Genomic DNA, 19,538 nt, shown 5'->3' on the forward strand with positions numbered 1-19,538 from the left:
ACCCCGTGGGGGTGGAGAAAGGGAGCTCACTGTGGGGTGGGGAGCGGACACGGTGACTGCGTGCAGGGCTCAGTCTTTCTAAAAAGGTGGAATAAGGGGCCCCTGGGTGGCTCAGTCGGTTAAACGTCTGCCTTGGGCTCGGGTCCTGAGTCCTGGGATCTCCTGGTCCGGCTCCCTGCTCATCGGGGAGTCTGCTTCTCCCTCTCCCTCTGCCCCACCCCTGCTTGTGCAATCATGCACAGACGTCCGCTCTCTCTCAAGTAAATATTTTTTTAAAAGTCGGAATGGGGAGGGGCAGGGAAGTGGGGAAGGGAAGGGAAGTGGCTTCTATCTTTGTATTATAATTTTTTTTAAAGATTTTATTTATTTGACAGAGAGAGATCACAAATAGGCAGAGAGAGAGAGGGGAAGAAACAGGCTCCCTGCAGAGCAGAGAGCCCAATGCGGGGCTCCATCCCAGGACCCTGGGACCATGACCTGAGCCGAAGGCAGAGGCTTTAACTCACTGAGCCACCCAGGCGCCCCTTTGTATTATAATTTTTTAAAGTTTATTTATATAAATAATCTCTCTGCTCAGCGTGGGGCTCCAACCTGCAACCCCAGATCAAGAGTTGCTTGCCCTTCGGTCTGAGCCAATCTGAGTTATAGTAATTACCTCGATGCTTTCTTACTGTCTGTTCCGTAAGTAGGACAGAAAACAATGAGCCTGGGGCATCTTGCATTCTGTTGTAGCCCCCAAGGTCTGGAACAGTGCTGGCCCATCAAGGAATTACATCAACATTTGCTCAGGGAAGCTGCTGGCCGTGAGGGGGTGGCAGGGACACCTCAGGGAGCATGGGAGGGGCATGGGAGACCAGCATCCCACCCAGGGGTGGTCCTGCCTCTGCTGCCCACAGTGTCCCCCACCACGCTGCCTCCCAGATCTGGGATAAAATCCCCCATTACCCCCCACCTGCCCCACATTCCGGCTCTGCCACTCTACCTTCTTCACGCGATGGGCTGTGATCACGTGGCTTTCGTCATACTCCCGTTTGGAACGCACGTCTAGAAAGGAGAAGTATTTAAGAGCTGTATTTGCAAAGGAGCGTATGACCAAACTACTTGGAATACTTGCACCATCCCCGACAGACATTTGTTTGGCAGTTAGGGGACAGTAACTGTCTATTTCGAACTCAAGGCACATGACTCTGTAGCCGAAGCAGCCAACTCCCTTTTCTGCTCAGGTTGTGACATCAGGGTTGTGAGAGGAGCTTGCGTCAAGCTCCACACTCAGCAGGAAGTCTGCTTGGGATTCTCTCTTTCCCTCTCCCTCTGCCCCTCCTCACCGCCCCCCAACCCCCACCGCGAATGCATGCTCTCTCTCAAATAAATCTTCAAAAAATAAAACTCGAGACGTGTCGTTCCACTATTCTAGGCTACCCACAGGACGACCTGCAGGACGCCTCTGCCCGGCCATACCCATGTCTACACATCCACTTAAGGGTAGTGAAACTTTGTATCTTTGATTTAAGGGAAGTTTTCTCTGAGGTCCAGAAAAGTGGGGTGGGGAGAAATCAAAGCCAGAGTGAGCTCATGCCCCATGGAATTTTAGATCCAAATTCAGACTCTAAAACCTAAGAACTGAGGTCCTAATGTCCCTCCTAGGGCAGAAGGTAGGACTGATGTCCTCACAGTTTGGGAGGGATGTGGAACAGAGACAGAGCCTTATCCATAAATCCAAAAGAGGGATGTTATCCAAAACATTGTTTTGTTTTTTTAAGATTTTTAATTTCTACACCCAGTGTGAGGCTCGACCTCACAACCCCGAGATAGAGTCGCATGCTCCACTGACTGAACCTGCCAGGGGCCCCGAAACATCATTCTTAAATTCAACAAGAGAAAAAACAACCTGATTTTAAAATGGGCAAGCGGTGCCTGGGTGACTCAGTTGGTTGGGTGTCTGCCTTTGGCTCAGGTCATGATCCTGGAGTCCCAGAATCGAGTCCCGCCTCAGGCTCCCCGCTCAGCGGGGAGTCTGCTTCTCCCTCTGCCCTTCACCCCACTCTCCCTGGCACTGTCTCTCTCTCTCTCAAATAAATAAAAATGGGCAAAAGATTTGAACAGTCACTATGGAAGATACGCAGGTGGCAAACAAACCTCAGAAAATACACTGCACGTCTATCCTCAAAGAAATGCAAATTTAAACAACAAATAAAGAGACCCCTACACACCTCCTGAATGTCAAAAATCCAAAAAGCGAAAAAAAAAAAAAAAATCCAAAAAGCGGTCACCACCAAATGCTAGTGAGGATGTGGAGCAACAGGAATTCTCATTCACTGCTAATGGGAACACAGAACCGTAGTCACTATGGAAGACCGTTGGGCAGTTTCTTTTCTTTTTTTTTTTTTTCTTTTTTAAAGATTTATTTGACAGACAGATCACAAGTATGCAGAGAGGCAGGCAGAGAGAGGGGGCGGGAAGCAGGCTCCCCGCTTGAGCAGAGAGCCCAATGCAGGGCTCTATCCGAGGACCCTGAGACCACGACCTGAGCCGAAGGCAGAGGCTTTAACCCACTGAGCCACCCAGGAGCCCAGACTTGGCAGTTTCTAACAATATTCAACAAACTCTTATCAGCAATTAAGGTCCTTGGTATTTACCCACATTAGTTGAAAATCTATGACCACAATTGTTTAGAGCAGCTTTTTCCGGAATGGTCAAATGTTCAAAGCAAGGAAGAGGTCCTTAAATAACTGAACGGAGAAACCGTGGTACATCCAGACAATGGAATAGTACTGACCACACGCCCGCGCACACACGCCCATGCACACGCGTGCACGCGCAAGCACAGAGCGATCCAGCCAGGAAAAGCCATGGCGGAGAGTTAAATGCGCACGGTGAGAGCAGTCAGTTTCAGGCGACCTGCTGCGCGGGTCCAACTATAAGACATTCCTGAAAACAGAGCCGTACAGACAGGGAAAAGATTGGTGGTTGCCAGGGGTTAGTGGGGGGAGTGGGGGAGGGAGGGACACTCTGAGCACTCAGGATTTTTAGGACAGTGAAACTACTCCATAGGATCCGGTCATGATGAACACACGTCACCATCAATGTGTTAAGACCCAGAGAATGCATGACACCAACCTGACTGGCAACTCGGGACTTCGGGTGATAACGAGGGCCCAGTGTAGTTTCCTCCACTGCAACAAAGAGCACTCTGGCAGGGGCTGAGGACAGTCAGACGCCGTGCTGACGCAGGTGGACAGAAGTACTTAGGAAATCTCTGTACTTTCTGCTCAATTTTGCTGTGAACCTGAAACTGCTCCCCCAAATAGTCTATTTCTTTAAAAAAAAAAAAAAGATGTAAAAAAGCACTAACCAAAAAAGAAAATATGGGCAGACCTAATCCTGATAAAATTAAGAACATCTGCCTTTTCTCATCAAAATACAACATTAAGAAGGTGAGAGGGCAGGGGTGCCTGGGGGGCTCAGTCAGTCAAGCATCAGGATCTCAAGGCCGTGGGATCAAGTCCCGGAATCCCTGCTGAGTGGGGAGTCTGCTGATCCCTCTCCCTCTGCTCCTCCCCTCTGTTCATGCTCTCTCTCTCTCTCTCTCTCTCTTTCTCTGTCTCTCTCAAATAAAATCTCTGGGGCACCTGGGTGGCTCAGTCAGTTAAGCATCTGCCTTTGGCTTGGGTCATGATCCCGGGGTCCTGGGATGGAGTCCTGGCTTGGGCTCTGAGCCTGCTTCTCCTTCTCCCTCTGCCCCTCCCACTGCTTGTGCTCTCTGGCTCTCCATCTGTCAAAACCGTAAATAAAATCTTTTAAAAATAAAATCTTTTTTAAAAAGGTAACAAGGCAAGCCACAGAGTGAGAAAAAAGATCTGCAATAAAGTAGCGAAAGACTTGTATCTAGAGTTTTCAGTGGCTGAAAAAAACACACAAAAAACAAACCAGTAACAAAAACGTCAGACATCTAAAGATACCTTTAAGACATCTTTAGACACAGCTTAAGGCCACAGCCCCGGGCTGGCCCAGCTTCCCTGACAGGGCTGGTCTGAAAAAAATCTCAAGGCTACCAAAAGAACTTTCTGTTTGTCCCAGCCAACACCCGAAGATAGGGCCCCTGCCTCCCAGTCTCCCAGGAAGGGTAGGAGCTTAACTTTAATAAATGCCACTTAGCCAACCCAGATGGGTCTCAAAGGAACCACATCCCCTCCCCTTCTAATTGTTCACTCCCCCAGTCCCCTGGGCCCCACTACTCCCCCCAACTCCTTCACTCCCCCTTAACTAAGCCAGTCACCTCTGCATAAACCCAAGCAGACTTGGTTCACGTTGGACTCTTTCCTATTGAAACAGTACGTTCCTGATGAAAATCTGTCCTTACCTCTATTTATTTATTTATAAATCAATCAACATAGAGTGTATTATTAGTTTCAGAGATGGAGTTTAGGGATTCATCAGTTGCACAGAACACTCAGTGCTCAGTCCATCACGTGCCCTCCTTAATGCCCAACCCCCAGTCACCCCATTCCCACCCCCCACCCCCATCCCACTCCTCTCCCCGCCAGCAGCCCTCAGTTTGTTTCTTGGAGTTAAGATAGAGTCTCTTGGTTTGTCTCCCTCTCTGATTTCAACTTCTTTTTCCCCTCCCTTCCCCTATGTTCATCTGTTTGGTTTCTTAAATTCCACATGAGTGAAATCGCAGATTTGTCTTTTTCTGACTGCCTTATTTCGCTTAGCTTAATGCCCTCTAGTTCCATCCACATCGTTGCCGATGGCAAGATTCCATTCTTTTGGATGGCTGAGTCACAGGCCACTATATATGCATGGGTACCCACGTGCACACACACACCTACACGCACACGACTTCATCCACACGTCTGTTGATGGACATCTGGGCTCTTTCCAGAGTTTGGCTATTGTGGACATTGCTGCTGTCAACACTGGGGTGTACGCGCCCCTTCAAATCACTATGTTTGTATCCTTCGGGTAAATAACTGGTCGTGTTTTTTTTTACCAGTTTAACCACAGCCTGCCTTTGTTTACCCTTGATGTAGCAACGAAAATGAACCAATCCCTTATAGCTACATACGACAGTAGGAGTGAATTTTAGCAATATAACCATGAGCAAAAGAAGTCAGATACACGGTCCGGATGGTTTAAAAAACAAACAAAACTGAGCAGAGTAGACCATAAGCTGATCCCATCCATTCGTGTAAATGTGAAAATCAGAAATCATGGTAAGCCAAATCTAACAGTGTTCGCAAAATACACGATGATCAAAATACATCATGATCTACATAACCCACTATGTCATACCAGGAAAGCACACGGAGATATTAAAGGAGAAAAACTGTATGTTCCTTCCCACAGATGCTGTTAAAATCAGAAACGGAGACCAGCCTTGCAAATTCCCTGAGTGGGCCAAACCAGGTCATGCAAACAAAGCTTAATTCAGTTTATTTTACAAGGCTAACTTGACCTGGATGGTTTCTTATGTCTCTGGAGAGAACAAGCAAGCTTTGAACTGTTTCTCAAGGTCGGAAAGAGGGAACCACTGAAAATTGTAATATTGCGACAAATCCCTGAAAAATAAATCCTCACGGCTTTCTCACTATGAAGTTCGATCACAAACATACCCCTAAGCCTCATCCCACAGTCTGTTCTGGATGGTCCCCATTTGCAAACTGTCTTTTTGGTGTCTATAAAATTATTATTATTATTATTTTTTTTTTACTAACTACTACTTTAATGATTCATTGGTTTTGCTTTCACTGCTTTGAACCTCTTTTGGCACATAGAAAATTTCAATTCACAACACAAAAAAAGTGTCCTTAGTAGGTTAGGTATATACAAGAACTTCCTTAACCTGATGGGGAAAACCACTGAGTGGCTACACCAAACATCACCGTGATCGGTAAAGGGAAAAACAAGACAAAACTCATGGGCACTGTGTCTCCGTAACACCACACTGGGGAGCACAAGGCACAGCAAAGCAGTGAGAGAAGGAAAGATCTGGAGCCGTCATTATATGAACATAAATAGGATTGTCCACATAGAAAATCCAACAGAGGGCGCCTGGGTGGCTCAGTGGGTGAAGCCTCTGCCTTCAGCTCAGGTCATGATCTCAAGGTCCTAGGATCGAGCCCTGCATCGGGCTCTCTACTCAGCAGGGAGCCTGCTTCCCTTCCTCTCTCTCTGGATGCCTCTCTGCCTACCTGTGATCTCTGTCTGTCAAATAAATAAATAAAATTAAAAAAAAAAAAAAAAAGATGGCTAGATACATGGGGCACCTGGGTGGCCCAGTGGGTTAAGCATCTGCCTTAGGCTCGGGTCATGATCCCGGGGTCCTGGGATCTAGTCCCACATCGGGTTCCTTGCTCAGTGAGGAGCCTGCTTCTCCCTCTTCCTCTACCATTCCCCCTGCTTCTGCTCTTTCTCTCTGACCAAAAAAAAAAAAATCCCTACAGTTGGAGATCCAAGAGGCTTTCTGCCTGGGTTTGCATCTGTCACCCATGGTGACCAGGAGCAGTGAGGAAAGGGGACATCTGCTCTCTGCAGAGGCCAGCAGCACGCCCTCTTCCGGCAAACCAAAACAGCAGGAGCATGCTGGGAACACAGGTGGCCATTGGAAATAGGACTTCTCCTTGCCTTCTAGAAACCTATTATATTCAATAGGAAGAAAAAACTGGAAAGAAGAAAAAACCTAGGTACCGTTACCACACCTCACTGTGAAAAGTTACATTTTTCTCCACTGGACACATGACTTTTTTTTTTTTTTTTTTAAGAAATTGCAAGTGACTTACTTTCTATTTTTTTTTTAAGATTTTATTTATTTGACAGACAGAGATCACAAGTAGGCAGAGAGCGAAAGAGGAGGAAGCAGGCTCCCCGCTGAGCAGAGAGCCCGAAGAGGGGCTTGATCCCAGGACCCTGGGATCATGACCTGAGCGGAAGGCAGAGGCTTAACCCACTGAGCCACCCAGGTGCCCCGGAAACTTGATTTTTTAAAAGGATTTTATTTATTTATATGAGAGAGAGTGAAAGCCAGAGAGATCACAGAGGGAGAGGGAGAGCAAGAAGCAGACTCCCTGCCCAGTGGGGGGAGCCTGACATGGGGCTCGATCCCAGGACCCCTGGATTATGACCTGAGCCAATGGCAGACCCTTAACTGGCTGAGCCACGCAGACACACCTGGTAACATGATTCGGATTACTTCTCCCTTTGTAATGATCTTTTCTTAAAACAAAACAAAACAAAACATGCCCATGGTTTGAAAAGATCATAAAGGACAAAATGACACATAGTGAGAAGGACCCCATCCCAGCTGCCCTTCCCAGAAACAACTACGGTTTTAAAGATTGTATTTTATTTGACAGAGAGAGAGAACGCAAGCAGGGGAAGGGACAGAGGGAGAAGCAGACTCCCCACTGAGCTGGGAACCAGACATGGGACTTGATCCCATGACCCCGGGATCATGACCTGAGCTGAAGGCAGAGGCTGAACTGACTGAGCCACCCAGGCGCCCCAGAAACTCTTAGCAACTTTTGCTTATCCTTCCAGAAACAGTCTTTGTTTGGGATATTTATATCTAAGACGTTAGGTGTGCGTGTAAATTGGCAAGCCATACCTTAGGTTCGGCAACTGCAGGGCCTGGGTGAGTGGGGAGCTGGGCTGGGAGGGGCGGGTACAGCCTCTTAGTATGGTTTCTCTGTAGACACCAGGGAAGCCTGGTGGCACCAGCTGCCAGCATTGCCTGGGCCTGCACCCTTCTAGAGAGGGTCCTGTATCTGTTTTTCTACAGGAAAAGCCTGTAGGTATAGATTTTAGTAACTAAAATAAATGCCTGCATATACACTAAAAAAAAAAAAAAAAGAAAAAGAAAAGGGCGCCTGGGTGGCTCATTCAGTTGAGCAGCTGACTCTTAATTTCAGCTCAGGTCATGGTCTCAGGGTCCTGGGACTGAGCCCCCTGTCTGGCTCTGTGCTCAGTGGGGGGTCTGCTTCTCCCCCTCTGCCCTTCCCCCTCCCCGACTTGCTCCAGTTCTCTCTCCCTAAAATAAATAAATCTTAAAAGTAGAAAGCAGATTTTAAGCTGGTAAGTGCCAAATGGTGACAGCAAAATGGAAGAGAGTAAGAAGCAAGATACCTGCATTAAAAAAAAAAATAAAATAAAGGCACAAAGACGAAAACGCTGAAACATGAATCAAGAGAAAAAAGCAGCAAGCCTGTTCAGGAGGGGCCTGTCCCCCACCCCGCCACCCCCAACACACACACACACACACACACACACACACACACACACACACACAGGTGGGCCAGGACCACCTCCTCCCTTGGAATTTCCTCTTCCTGAGAAGCTAATTCCCAAAACGCCTCCTTCCTGAAAAGATCCTAAAAAGGAAAAGTCCAACATGCGGAATGAATCTAAAGCAAAGTACCGGAGGCGCCTGGGTGGCCCCAGTCGTGTAAACGTCTGCCTTCCGCTCAGGTCATGATCCCGGGGCTCTGGGATTGAGCCCCGCATCAGCCAGAAGTCTGCTTCTCCCTCTCTCCCTGTCTCTGTCAAATAAATAAAGGAAAGTACAAGTGCCCCGGATCTCTTCCCACCAGCTCCACTCCTGCTGAACAAAAACTCAAAAGCAGTGAAAAGGCCAAAAATTACTCCAGACAGGGAAGAAAACAGTGCTCCTTCTTGTAGGCAGGAAAAGCATTATAGCAAATCACCATTGAGTTCGCGGTAAAGGTTACTTACAATCCCCATTTGGTTAATAGAAGACTTCCTGGAAGGAACAGCTGATGGGCAGAAGTCATTCAACTTTTTTTTTCTACACCCAAGATGGGGCTCGAACTCACGCCCCCGAGATCAAGAGTCGCTAGGCTCCTGGGACTGAGCCAGCCGGGGGCCCCTAGAAGTCATTAAACTTTGGACAAGGCTAAAGTTCTTAATTTGGAAGATCAATTACAGTTTATATTCGTTCGCAGTAATAAAAACATTTTAAAGATTGCTTGAGTTGGTGTCCAATGCTGATTTTTTCAGTGGTAGGCTTTTCCTTAAGACTTCATAGGTGCCAGGGCGCCTGGGTGGCTCAGTGGGTTAAGCCTCTGCCTTCAGCTCAGGTCATGATCTCGGGGTCCTGGGATCGAGCCCCGCATGGGGCTCTCTGCTCAGCAGGGAGCCTACTTCCTCCTCTCTCTGCCTGCCTCTCTGCCTACTTGTGATCTCTCTCTGTCAAATAAATAAATAAAATCTTAAAAAAAAAAAAAGAGAGAGAGAGAGAGAGAGAGATAAGGCATTTTAGTTGAACAAAAATTCTCCCAACTATTCAACCCAGGCAATCACTTCCTGAGTTTTGGCCAATATTTATTTGTATATATTAATCGTCATAAAAACAGTGATTTTTAATTTTTTTTGACTTTTTTTTTAATGGCTAAAGACGTCAAACGTTGTTGTTCTAACTTCCGTTAAGTTTTTTCTAGAAATAACGTTTATGTTGAACAGTAATACTCTAGACCTATATATGAATATTTATATAGGTCTCTTGGGAAGGATGCTTTTCAGCTTGTTTGCAAAAAGGCAGACCTCTGACAGCATGCTAATGGGTCGACAAAGAAATGAAGCAAATCAAAAGGGCAGTTCTCTTGGCTACCGTAGTTTCTTTTGTAGAATATTAGTCTGTAAAAGTTTGTGAGCAAATGAAACACGCAGATTCAATACATTGATTTTGATTTTCCCGTCTTCTGTCTAAGCCCAAATCTACATTTCATAGGTTCTTCGTTTTTAATGGATATAGTAAATTCACAGCTCTCAGTTTTCACTTTGCAATAGATCAACGACTAGGCTCTACGTTGAAGGGACTTTTATCTCAAATACCAACCATCAGTAATTTTTCCTGGCCGATTTCAGTGCAACTACTTCCTAAATCATAGTGTTAAATCATGTATTTGAGAAAACGCTTTCTTCATAAGCGGTTGCTGTCCATATTCAGCTTCTCGGCTGAATCAAAAACTAAGTGATATTTGGAAACTGCAGAGCTGGAGGGAGGAAGCATGATTATTCCTTCAAATGGTACAGACTAGAGAGCTTCAGAACAAACCCGGGGTAAGAGACGTGGTAGGGTTGTTGGCTGACCCGCTACAACTTCCCATAAATACAGTGAGAAAGGATGGTGAAACTCACGTATAATCAGGACAAAAAACTCACACTTGGGGCGCCTGGCTGGCTCATTCGGTGAAACGTGCAACTCTTGATCTCAGGGTTGTGGGTTCGAGCCCCACGATGGGTGTGGAGAGGACTTAAAAAAATAAAATATTTACAAAGTCATGCTTTCTCCGGGATGTTCACAAACTAGTAGGCGTCTTGGTTGGCCCAGGATAGTTTTCGACTAGCAAGGCCTTGAATGAACGGTATTTATCCCCCAACTAACTCACCCTATGGGGGCACTTGCATGAAAAAGGCTACGGACTCCCCAACTTCTTATAGCCTCTCTAGCCAGTCACCGGAGAATATGAAAGCATGCATAGGATTTTGGGCAATTCTCACTGATGACCATTACACATTGCAGCAAAATATAAAGTATGGTCCCAATGGGGAATCTTGAACCACTCTGATCTCCTGGGTTCTATTCCAAAACAATCATTCGTTTCTTTTCATCGGATGATCTCTTTGAGGCAGGTTTCAGATTTTGGCAGTACAATATGAAAGATGTGGAAAAACACTGATGAAAAAATCTGACTGGGGCGCCTGGGTGGCTCAGTCAGTGAAGCGGCTGCCTTCGGCTCGGGTCATGATCCCAGGGTCCCTGCTCAGTGGGGAACCTGTTTCCCTCCTCTCTCTCTCTACCTGCCTCTCTGCCTACTTGTGATCTCCGTCTGTCAAAGAAATAAATAAAATCTTTAAAATAAAAAAAAAATTATGAGATACTACCTCCCTCCTATTGGAATGATTACCGTCACCCCAAAACCAGAAAATAAGTGTTGACAATGACGTGGAAAAATGGGAACCGTGTGAACCCCTGGGCTCACGTGACTATGGAAATACAGTAGGGCAGCTCCTCGGACTTTATAATCACAATTACCATAGGACACTGCGATTCCGTTTCTGCTTTATATACCCAAAGTAAATAACTAAAAACCAAGGTCTCAGAAGTATTTGTACACCCACGATTGTAGCATTATCATCCACAACAGCTAAGATGTGGAAACAACCCCAATGTCTGCTGATAAATAAACGGACGGGGAAAATGTGGTATATCCGTACAATGGAATATTAGTCAGCCTTAAAGAGGAAGACAGCAAAATGCTACAATAGGACAAACCTCAAGGACATCATGATGCTCAGTGAAATAAGCCAGAAGACAAACACTGTATGATGCCGCCTACATGCCCTACAGCAGTCAAAATCATAGAGACAGAAGGGAGAATGGGAATCTCCAGGGGATTAAGGGATGGCGGAGGACAGTTAGTATTTAATGGGTGCAGAGCTCGTTTCCAAGTTTACAAGAGAAGAGTTACGAAGAAAGAAAGTGGTGCCCATAAGGCGGTAAAACATGAACATGTTTAACACCTCTGAAATGTACATTTAAAAGTTGGTACGTTTGGGGCGCCTGGGTGGCTCCGTGGGTTGGGCCTCTGCCTTCGGCTCAGGTCATGATCTCAGGGTCCTGGGATCGAGCTCCAGCCTGCTTCCCCCTCTCTCTGTCTGCCTCTCTGCCTACTTGGGATCTCTCTGTCAAATAAATAAAATCTTAAAAAAAAAAAAACTTGGTACGTTTTATGTGTATTTTATCACAATTTCTTTTAATTGGGGGGAGCAAACTTTACGAGACAAGTTCACACCAATCAGACTGCAAAAATTCCAAAGGCTGACAAAACCAGGTAGGGGTAGGTATGTTTCCTACACGGGTGAAGGGAATGTAAATGGATACCATCTTTTGGGAAGGCAACCGGACAATGTAACGAAGTGGAATTTGCAACTTGCAATTCCATTTCTAGGGAGGTATCTGGAAGAAACTCCTGCATGTAAATAAGAGGTCAAGGTTCTCCTGGGAAGTACCACACTGTTCTGCACAGAAACACAAATGCCAGCAGCATGCCACAACTGACTAGGAATGGCTACCGCCCCAACTCACCGTTAGAACAGATCTTCCCATTTAGACTTGGGGGGAACCTCAAAAACTTCAAGAAAAAGCAAGTTGCAGAGTAATTGTACATGATGGTACAATGTGTGTAAATGTTTAAGCCTCACATTTTGGGATGCCTGCATATATAGTAAAAATGTAAGAAATACAGAAGATGTCATCTTTGGGGGAGGAGAAGCAATGGGATTGGGATGGGGGCACGAAAGAGGGGTACATATCTATGCGTTTATTATTATTTTCTTTATTATGTTACATCTGAGCAATGGGTACATGGGCATTAGTCTTACTATGTAGGTGTTAGATTTTGAAATGTTTCACTCAATAAGAACACACGTCTTCCAATAACTTTTACATTTCCTCTGGAGTTCATTCCAAGTCAAGTGACCATTAATGGTAGCATTTTAAGCTATCTCCAAGAAGCCTAACAGTTTTCTTCTTAAGATTTTTAAAGATTTTATTTATTTTTTTGACAGACAGAGATCACAAGTAGGCAGAGAGACAGGCAGAGAGAGAGGAGAAAGCAGGCTCCTCGCTGAGCAGAGAGCCCGATGCGGGGCTTGATCCCAGGATCCCGGGATCATGACCTGAGTCGAAGGCAGAGGCTTAACCCACTGAGCCACCCAGGCGCCCCACCTAACAGTATTCTAAAGTCAGTTATTCCCCAAGCCCCAGAAGTTTGTTGCTTTACCTAAAATAGTATTTGAAGGGCACTGAACACAACATAGGTGTGTGTGTGTGTGTGTGTGTGTTTTAAGGCACTTACCCAATAAGCAGAGATAGTTGGGTTCAGTCAGTCGGGATAGTTTTGTGACCTGATTCAGGATGTTGTAAAGCTCTGTTGGTTCACACAACACCAAACCAGCCATCCTATTGGAAGAACCAATAACATACAAGTTTAGTATCGCTTTCTATTTTTAAAGATTTTTTTTTTTTTATTTGACAGACAGAGATCACAAGTAGGCAGAGAGGCAGGCAGAGAGAGTGAGAGGGAAGCAGGCTCCTTGCTGAGCAGAGAGCCCGATGCAGGACTCGATCCCAGGACCCTGAGATCATGACCTGAGCCAAAGGCAGCGGCTTAAACCACTGGGCCACCCAGGCGCCCCCGCTTTCTATTTAAAAAAAAAAGATTTTATTTATTTATTTGACAGACAGAGATCACAATCAGGCAGAGAGGCAGGCAGAGAGAGAGGAGGAAGCAGACTCCCCATTGAGCAGAGAACCCGATGCAGGGCTCAATCCCACGACCCTGAGATCATGACCTGAGCCAAAGGCAGAGGCTTAACCCACTGAGCCACCCAGGCGACCCTAGCTTTCTCTTTTTTTTTTTTTTTAATTAATTAATTAATTTATTTATTTATTTGACAGAGAGAGATCACAAGTAGGCAGAGAGGCAAGCAGAGAGAGTGAGAGGGAAGCAGGCTCCCTGCCGAGCAGAGAGCCCGATGCGGGACTCGATCCCAGGACCCTGAAATCATGACCTGAGCCGAAGGCAGTGGCCTAAACCACTGAGCCACCCAGGCGCCCTAGCTTTCTCTTTTAAATGAATGGCCAAAGATACCGGGTTAAACTCCTTTACACGCCTTCAAACAAAGATGGAAGTAATCACGCGGGGATCAGGCAAGCTTCACGAATCTGTAGTAAAATGTGTGCTGAGCGGAATGACGTGTCGAAGGCAACACGCACGCGCCAGCCAGAGAAACACCAAATGGTCTATAACACAGTCAGCGATTCATTTCCTCTTTCAGCAAATAGTGACTGAGCACCTACTGTATGCCAGGTCCCGGAAATAACTGGTAAACTAGACCCAGCCTCGTGAAGTTTACAGCCCAGCATGGAATACAGACACCGCACCAAAAAACCACATTTTACGTGGGAACAGGGCTACCGAAACAGCAGCCATTGTCGGATGTGCTAATAGAGGGCCTCGTCTAGCAGTCCCCTCCCAGACAGCCCTCTCTAGCTGAGCCTCCTGAATCAGAACGCTTTGCCAAGACTCAGCCAGGTAGAGAAGGGAGAGAGGGCGAAGAAAGCAAGAACATTCAGTACTCGGGAGAGTCTACAGGAGGCTGGTGCGGTGACGACCACAGGGAGAGAGTGATGAGCAAAGGCCCTGGGGCACTCCACTCAGTGCTCCGTGTGCGAAGCTCTACCTCCTCACATTAGGCAGGTCCTGGGGCTGTCCTCTCTTTCCTTCTCTGTCTACACTCGCTCTAGGACAGGGCTCTCCACCTTAGCACCACTGGCATTCGGGGCCAGGTAATTCCATGCTGAGGGGGGTATAGCAGGATTCCTAGCAACACCCCTGGCCCCCACCCAGTAGCAAATTTCCCCCAACCCGGGTGTAACCACCAAACATCTCCAGATGTCGCCAGATGTCCCCTGGCAGAAGGGGGCAAGTCACCCACCACTGGAGAACCACCACCCTAAGATCCAGAGCCTAAGGGACCTGAATCCCATTTGTATACCGGTGAGTCCCAAATCGTAGCCCCTACTTGATGTCTCCACGGATCTGGACCCCACCTGGATGCCTCATGGGCATCTCAAATGTAACACGGCCAAAACAGAACTTTCCATTCACACGTGCCCCACCTCCAATACCTGTCTTTCCCTTTTCTCAGCCTCGGAGCACAGCACCATTATCTACCCCGTTCACCTCCCCTTTCAGCGCTACTCCAAACTCTACAAGGTTTCAGATGTTCCCGGCTCTACCATTTGCGTCCTAAGAATACTTGGACATTGAGCTTCTACATAGACCATTAAACTAACATTGACAAGTTTCTGCCAAAGGTATTTTCCTTGGTGAGCTCCGTTAAGCCCATTTAATTCCTTGATTTCCTATTTCACCGTTAACCCATTCCAACTTTTTTTACTTTCAGTTTTGTTTAGCCAAAATCAGTTTTCCTAAGCCCAAGTCTTTTTCTTGTGTGAATTTTACAATAAAGATTTGATGCCTTAGGGTGCCTGGGTGGCTCAGCGGGTTAAGCCTCTGCCTTCAGCTCAGGTCATGATCCCAGGGTCCTGGGATTAAATCCCACATCAGGCTCCTTGCTCAGCAGGGAGCCTACTTTTCCCCCTGCTTGTGTGCTCGTACTCTCTCTGCCAAATAATCTTAAAAAAAAAAAAAAAAGAAAGAAAAGAGGAAAGAAAAAATTTGATTCCTTATTCAGATTTTCACGCTAGCAGCATTGACCTGGTATGGTTTCTGCCACTGTTTCATATGAAGCGATTTTCCTAGTGACCTGTTCAAAACAGTAGCATCACAACGGCAAGTGGAGGATATCTCCCTGTGGATTCTTTTGAGCACAGATGGCACTTGGAGACTTTCAGGAGGGGTACAGTGTGATGCTCCTTGCAGGTCAATGAGGCAGGCAGATACGAAGAGTAGCCAGGGGGAGCACTTCGAGGATCTGGCATCATGGGGTCAGAGAGACCGACCTTCCTCTGAACGGACCAGTCTGGGAAATCCACAGAGCTTTTTGGGTGGCAAGCAAAGCCGCGAACTCTTATCGGGAGAGCTAGGGGCCAGCAGCAGCAGCCCGGTCCTTGCATACTGAACATCCACTGGTAGGGAAGTTCTTCACCCTCCCCTGCAGGGACCTGGCCTATCTCCAAACCAGGAGGTTTGTGTCTGACTGTCAGCCCAGAGCTGTCTGGACGCAGCCGGGCTGCCGAACGCAACTCCAGTGAGAACACATGTCTATATTTGGGGAACACAAGCCAACCGGGGAAGGGATGTTTCCATAAGGGTCATCACGGCCGGAGATGGAAACTGGAAACTGGCCAGACCCAGCCCTTCTTCCCTCCCTGGCCTTGGCCAACACATGAGGCCTTCCATTCTGACCGATGGCACGGCGGTCCGAGGCCAGGCCCCCCATGAGGCCTCTCAAAGGACTTCCGGGACAGAGAGTCTCATCGACTGCTCAGCCACAGGCAGTCTGGGCGGACACAACTAATGGCCATTTGCTTCTGGGGGAGAGGAGAGGCACAGAGCTCCTGGAGAAGCCAGGCCGTAAGCTTTACTTTGGGCTCTGGGCTCAGGCTGAGCAGGGACCAGGGGACTGCACAGACAGGGTTCAGGGTCCAGAGATAACGCCCCCAGGCCCTGGCTCTCTGTATGGAGCAGAGAGCGGGCGAAGACGGCCAAAGCTTAAAACAGTGCACACTTCAACACGCTCGCCTGAAAAGCGAGGCAGCTGACGTGGGATTCTGCTGGAAAGGCTGTAGGAAGGTCATGTCGAGATGACCGACACCAACTGTCCGGCACGGGCAGGAGCTTAGGAAACAGGTAATCCTTTACTTCTACCCTAGCTCTCTCCTCCCAGCTTCGCCCAGCAGCCTCCGATAGCTACAAATCCCCCAGAGAGAGAGAGCACCATTCGGAGATTCTTAGGTCAAGGAGCGGAGCAGGGGCTGGCCACATTTGTAAATGGAGGGAGCTCTGGCTGCTGCCTGAGGGGCAGGCTCCCCCAGGATCTGGGATCCTGGGATCCAGCCGACACCTTCCTTGTGGCCTGAACCTTGGCAAAGCTAGAGGACATCGCTGCAGGATAGAGCACCCCGGAGCTGTGGAGGTCAGAAGTGGTCTCGCTATCAGTCTCCCGGTTCAGAGGAGCACCTGGTCCTATTGTTCGGGATCGCGAGTATCTCTGGGTTTCAGAAGCAACAGGTTTGGGCCAGAGGCCCAGACCCGGGCGCTCCCCCATCCCTGTCCTTGTCTTCTATCTTGCCTTTGCGTCCATGTCCCCAAACCGAGGCACACTACACACCTGAGAGGGACCCCCGCCATCCCGGGAGAGTGTGTCCATGCAGTTCCCCTGGCAGGCACGGGGGCCAGTCAACTGTAACCGGTCTCCCAAAGGCCGTGACCATGACATCTGGTCTCACCTCCTCCAACTCTGCCCTCAGCACTTGCTTCTCCTCTGCGCCTTGATCAGGCTCAGGCCGCACCCTCCGCTCCCCTGACACAGACCCTCAGCCCGGACCAGCCTCTGGACTTGGCTTTGCTCCGAGTTCCCTGACCTCTGACCCATCTGGGAGACCAAAGGCTCTGGTCCTGACCCCGATCTGCCGCCCTCAGCAACTCTCCGCTCTTGGGAGCTCCTTGTTGGTGCTTCCTGCTGTCTCTGCCCCTGCTAGGCCACCACTTCCCGCTTGTTCCGCTGGAATGTATCTCGGAAGTCAAATCCTTGGGCTTCCGGCAGGCACGGGCCACAAGGTGGCTATTTAAAGCTATTTACCCCAATACAGTTCCATTTTAAAATATCCTAGAGCACCTAGAGAAAAATAAAACTCCTGTGCAAGGTGGAATGATTACCACCTTTCTGACTTTTCACTAGCTCCAAGGATCTGAAAGAAGAGGTTTAAAATATCACTCTTCTGCAAAGAAGACTCCCAGATGGCCAACAGACCCATGAAAAAGTGCTCCACATCACTCGGCATCAGGGAAATACACATCAAAACCACAGTGAGAGGGGCGCCTGGGTGGCTCAGTGGTTTAAGTCTCTGCCTTCGGCTCAGGTCATGATCTCAGGGTCCTGGGATCGAGCCCCGCATCAGGCTCTCTGCTCAGCGGGGAGCCTGTTTCTCCTTCTCTCTCTGCCTGCCTCTCTGCCTACTTGTGACCTCTCTCTCTGTCAAATAAATAAAATAAAAATTAAAAAAAAAACAACCCACAGTGAGATACCACCTCACACCAGTCAGAATGGCTAAAATTAATCAGTCAGGAAACAACAGATGTTGGCAAGGATGCAGAGAAAGGGGAACCCTCCTACACTGTTGGTGGGAACGCAAGCTGGTGCAGCCACTCTGGAAAACAGCATGGAGGTTCCTCAGAAAGTTGAGAATAGAGCTACCCTCTGAGCCAGCAATCGCACTACTGGGTATTTACCCTAAAGATACAAACGTAGTGATCCGAAGGGGCACGTGTACCCGAATGTTTATAGCAACAATGTCCACAATAGCCAAACTATGGAAAGAACCTAGATGTCCATCAACAGATGAATGGATAAAGAAGAAGTGGTATATATACACAATGGAATACTATGCAGCCATCAAAAGAAATGAAAGCTTGCCATTTGCGACGACGTGGATGGAACTAGAGGATATTATGCTGAGTGAAATAAGTCAATCAGAGAAAGACAATTATCATATGATCTCTCTGATATGAGGAATTTGAGAGGCAGGCCAGGGGGTCGTGGGGGGTAGGAAAGGAAAAAAATAAAAAACAAGATGGGATCAGGAGGGAGATAAACCATAAGAGACTCTTAATCTCAGGAAACAAACTGAGGGTTGCTGGGGGTTGGGGGGCCAGGGATAGGGTGGCTGGGGGATGGACATTGGGGAGGGTCTGTGCCATGGTGAGTGCTGTGAAATGAGTAAGACTGATGAATCACACGCCTGTACCCCTGGGGCTAATAATACATTATATCTTAATAAAAATAACAAAAAAATAAATAAAACACATCACTTGAGTTTCGATTTTAGGGTTGAAGATAAGGTAGGTTAGCATATACCGGCATCACAGCAAGAACAGGAGAGTCTGTAACCGTGATCCAAGCTGACTGTAAGGCACAACACGGTCAGCAGATGTCGGGTGTATGGCTTGCAAGTGTGCGGAGTAGGGCAAGGAGGGGGCTGGTGTACTTGCACGTGTGTACAAAAATATATCAGAACAAGCAAAAATGAAACTATGGGGATAGGAATCAGGAAGTAGCAGTCCTGGGGGACTGCTGGAAAGGAGCATGAAGGAACTTTCTGGAACAATGAAAATTTTCTACAGATTGTTTTGGGGGGTGGTGGTTAACGGCGTAAATTGTCAAAACCATCCCACTGAACACTTAAGATGTGTATACTGTATTGTATGTAAACTATGTGGCCATAAAAAGGAATCCCAGGTAGATCCAGGTGTCTCTGTTCAGGGATACGAGTATGCAGGTGTGTGTGGATAGGAGCCTGTGTGTGTGGCCCTACCTGTGCACGGATGACCCCGGTGTGGGGTCTGGGCTGTGGGAACCATGTGGACTTGGACACACAGAAAGTACACACTGCAGAATGCAGCTCGGCCTCCACAGCTACCAGCAAATGTCGGTCTCACTGCTCATTTGCCCAGAATTTTCCCAACTGCTATAACTGTTATCCAAACCTCCTGAGCCCTCCTTGGGTCCCCATGGAGCAACTTCTCTCATTTCCTGGTTCTTGCCTGGGAAGCGTAAGGCGCTGAGTGTGAACAGCCCTCCTTGGCCAGCTGCCCCTGGGGGTGGGGGAGTAGGAGTGAGGGGGCTTCATGCTTCCTCCTGGAATCCTCCGACCTCCTCCTCTCCCACCTAAACCTTCTCTCCTTTCGGCAATTTCAAAGCTTTCTCCCTCCATTAGCATCCTTCTGAAATCAAGCATTCACAAGCCTTAGCTTTCTTGAAACAATTCA

The 19,538-nt window shown here is 47.7% G+C and overlaps 1 protein-coding gene across 5 annotated transcripts in view; it reads right to left on the reverse strand.

The window, feature by feature from the left end:
* STYXL1 (serine/threonine/tyrosine interacting like 1) overlaps nucleotides 1-19,538 on the reverse strand; it is a 56,483-nt gene that overhangs the window by 33,113 nt on the left and 3,832 nt on the right. For 4 of the 5 annotated variants that reach the window (XR_006816637.1, XM_045992840.1, XM_045992839.1 and 1 more), the window contains exons 2-3: nucleotides 12,879-12,982; nucleotides 983-1,044 (exon numbers count right to left, since the gene is read on the reverse strand). Coding sequence is in view for 4 of the 5 variants with exons in the window: in XM_045992840.1 (XP_045848796.1) it covers nucleotides 983-1,044; nucleotides 12,879-12,981 (165 nt within the window). In the remaining variant the exon portion in view is untranslated. The remainder of the gene's footprint in view (nucleotides 1-982; nucleotides 1,045-12,878; nucleotides 12,983-19,538) is intronic. The other variant, XM_045992843.1, reaches the window with a different exon arrangement.

This window comes from Meles meles, chromosome 21 (genome assembly GCF_922984935.1).
Source record: "Meles meles chromosome 21, mMelMel3.1 paternal haplotype, whole genome shotgun sequence".
NCBI classification, from domain to species: Eukaryota; Metazoa; Chordata; class Mammalia; order Carnivora; family Mustelidae; genus Meles; species Meles meles.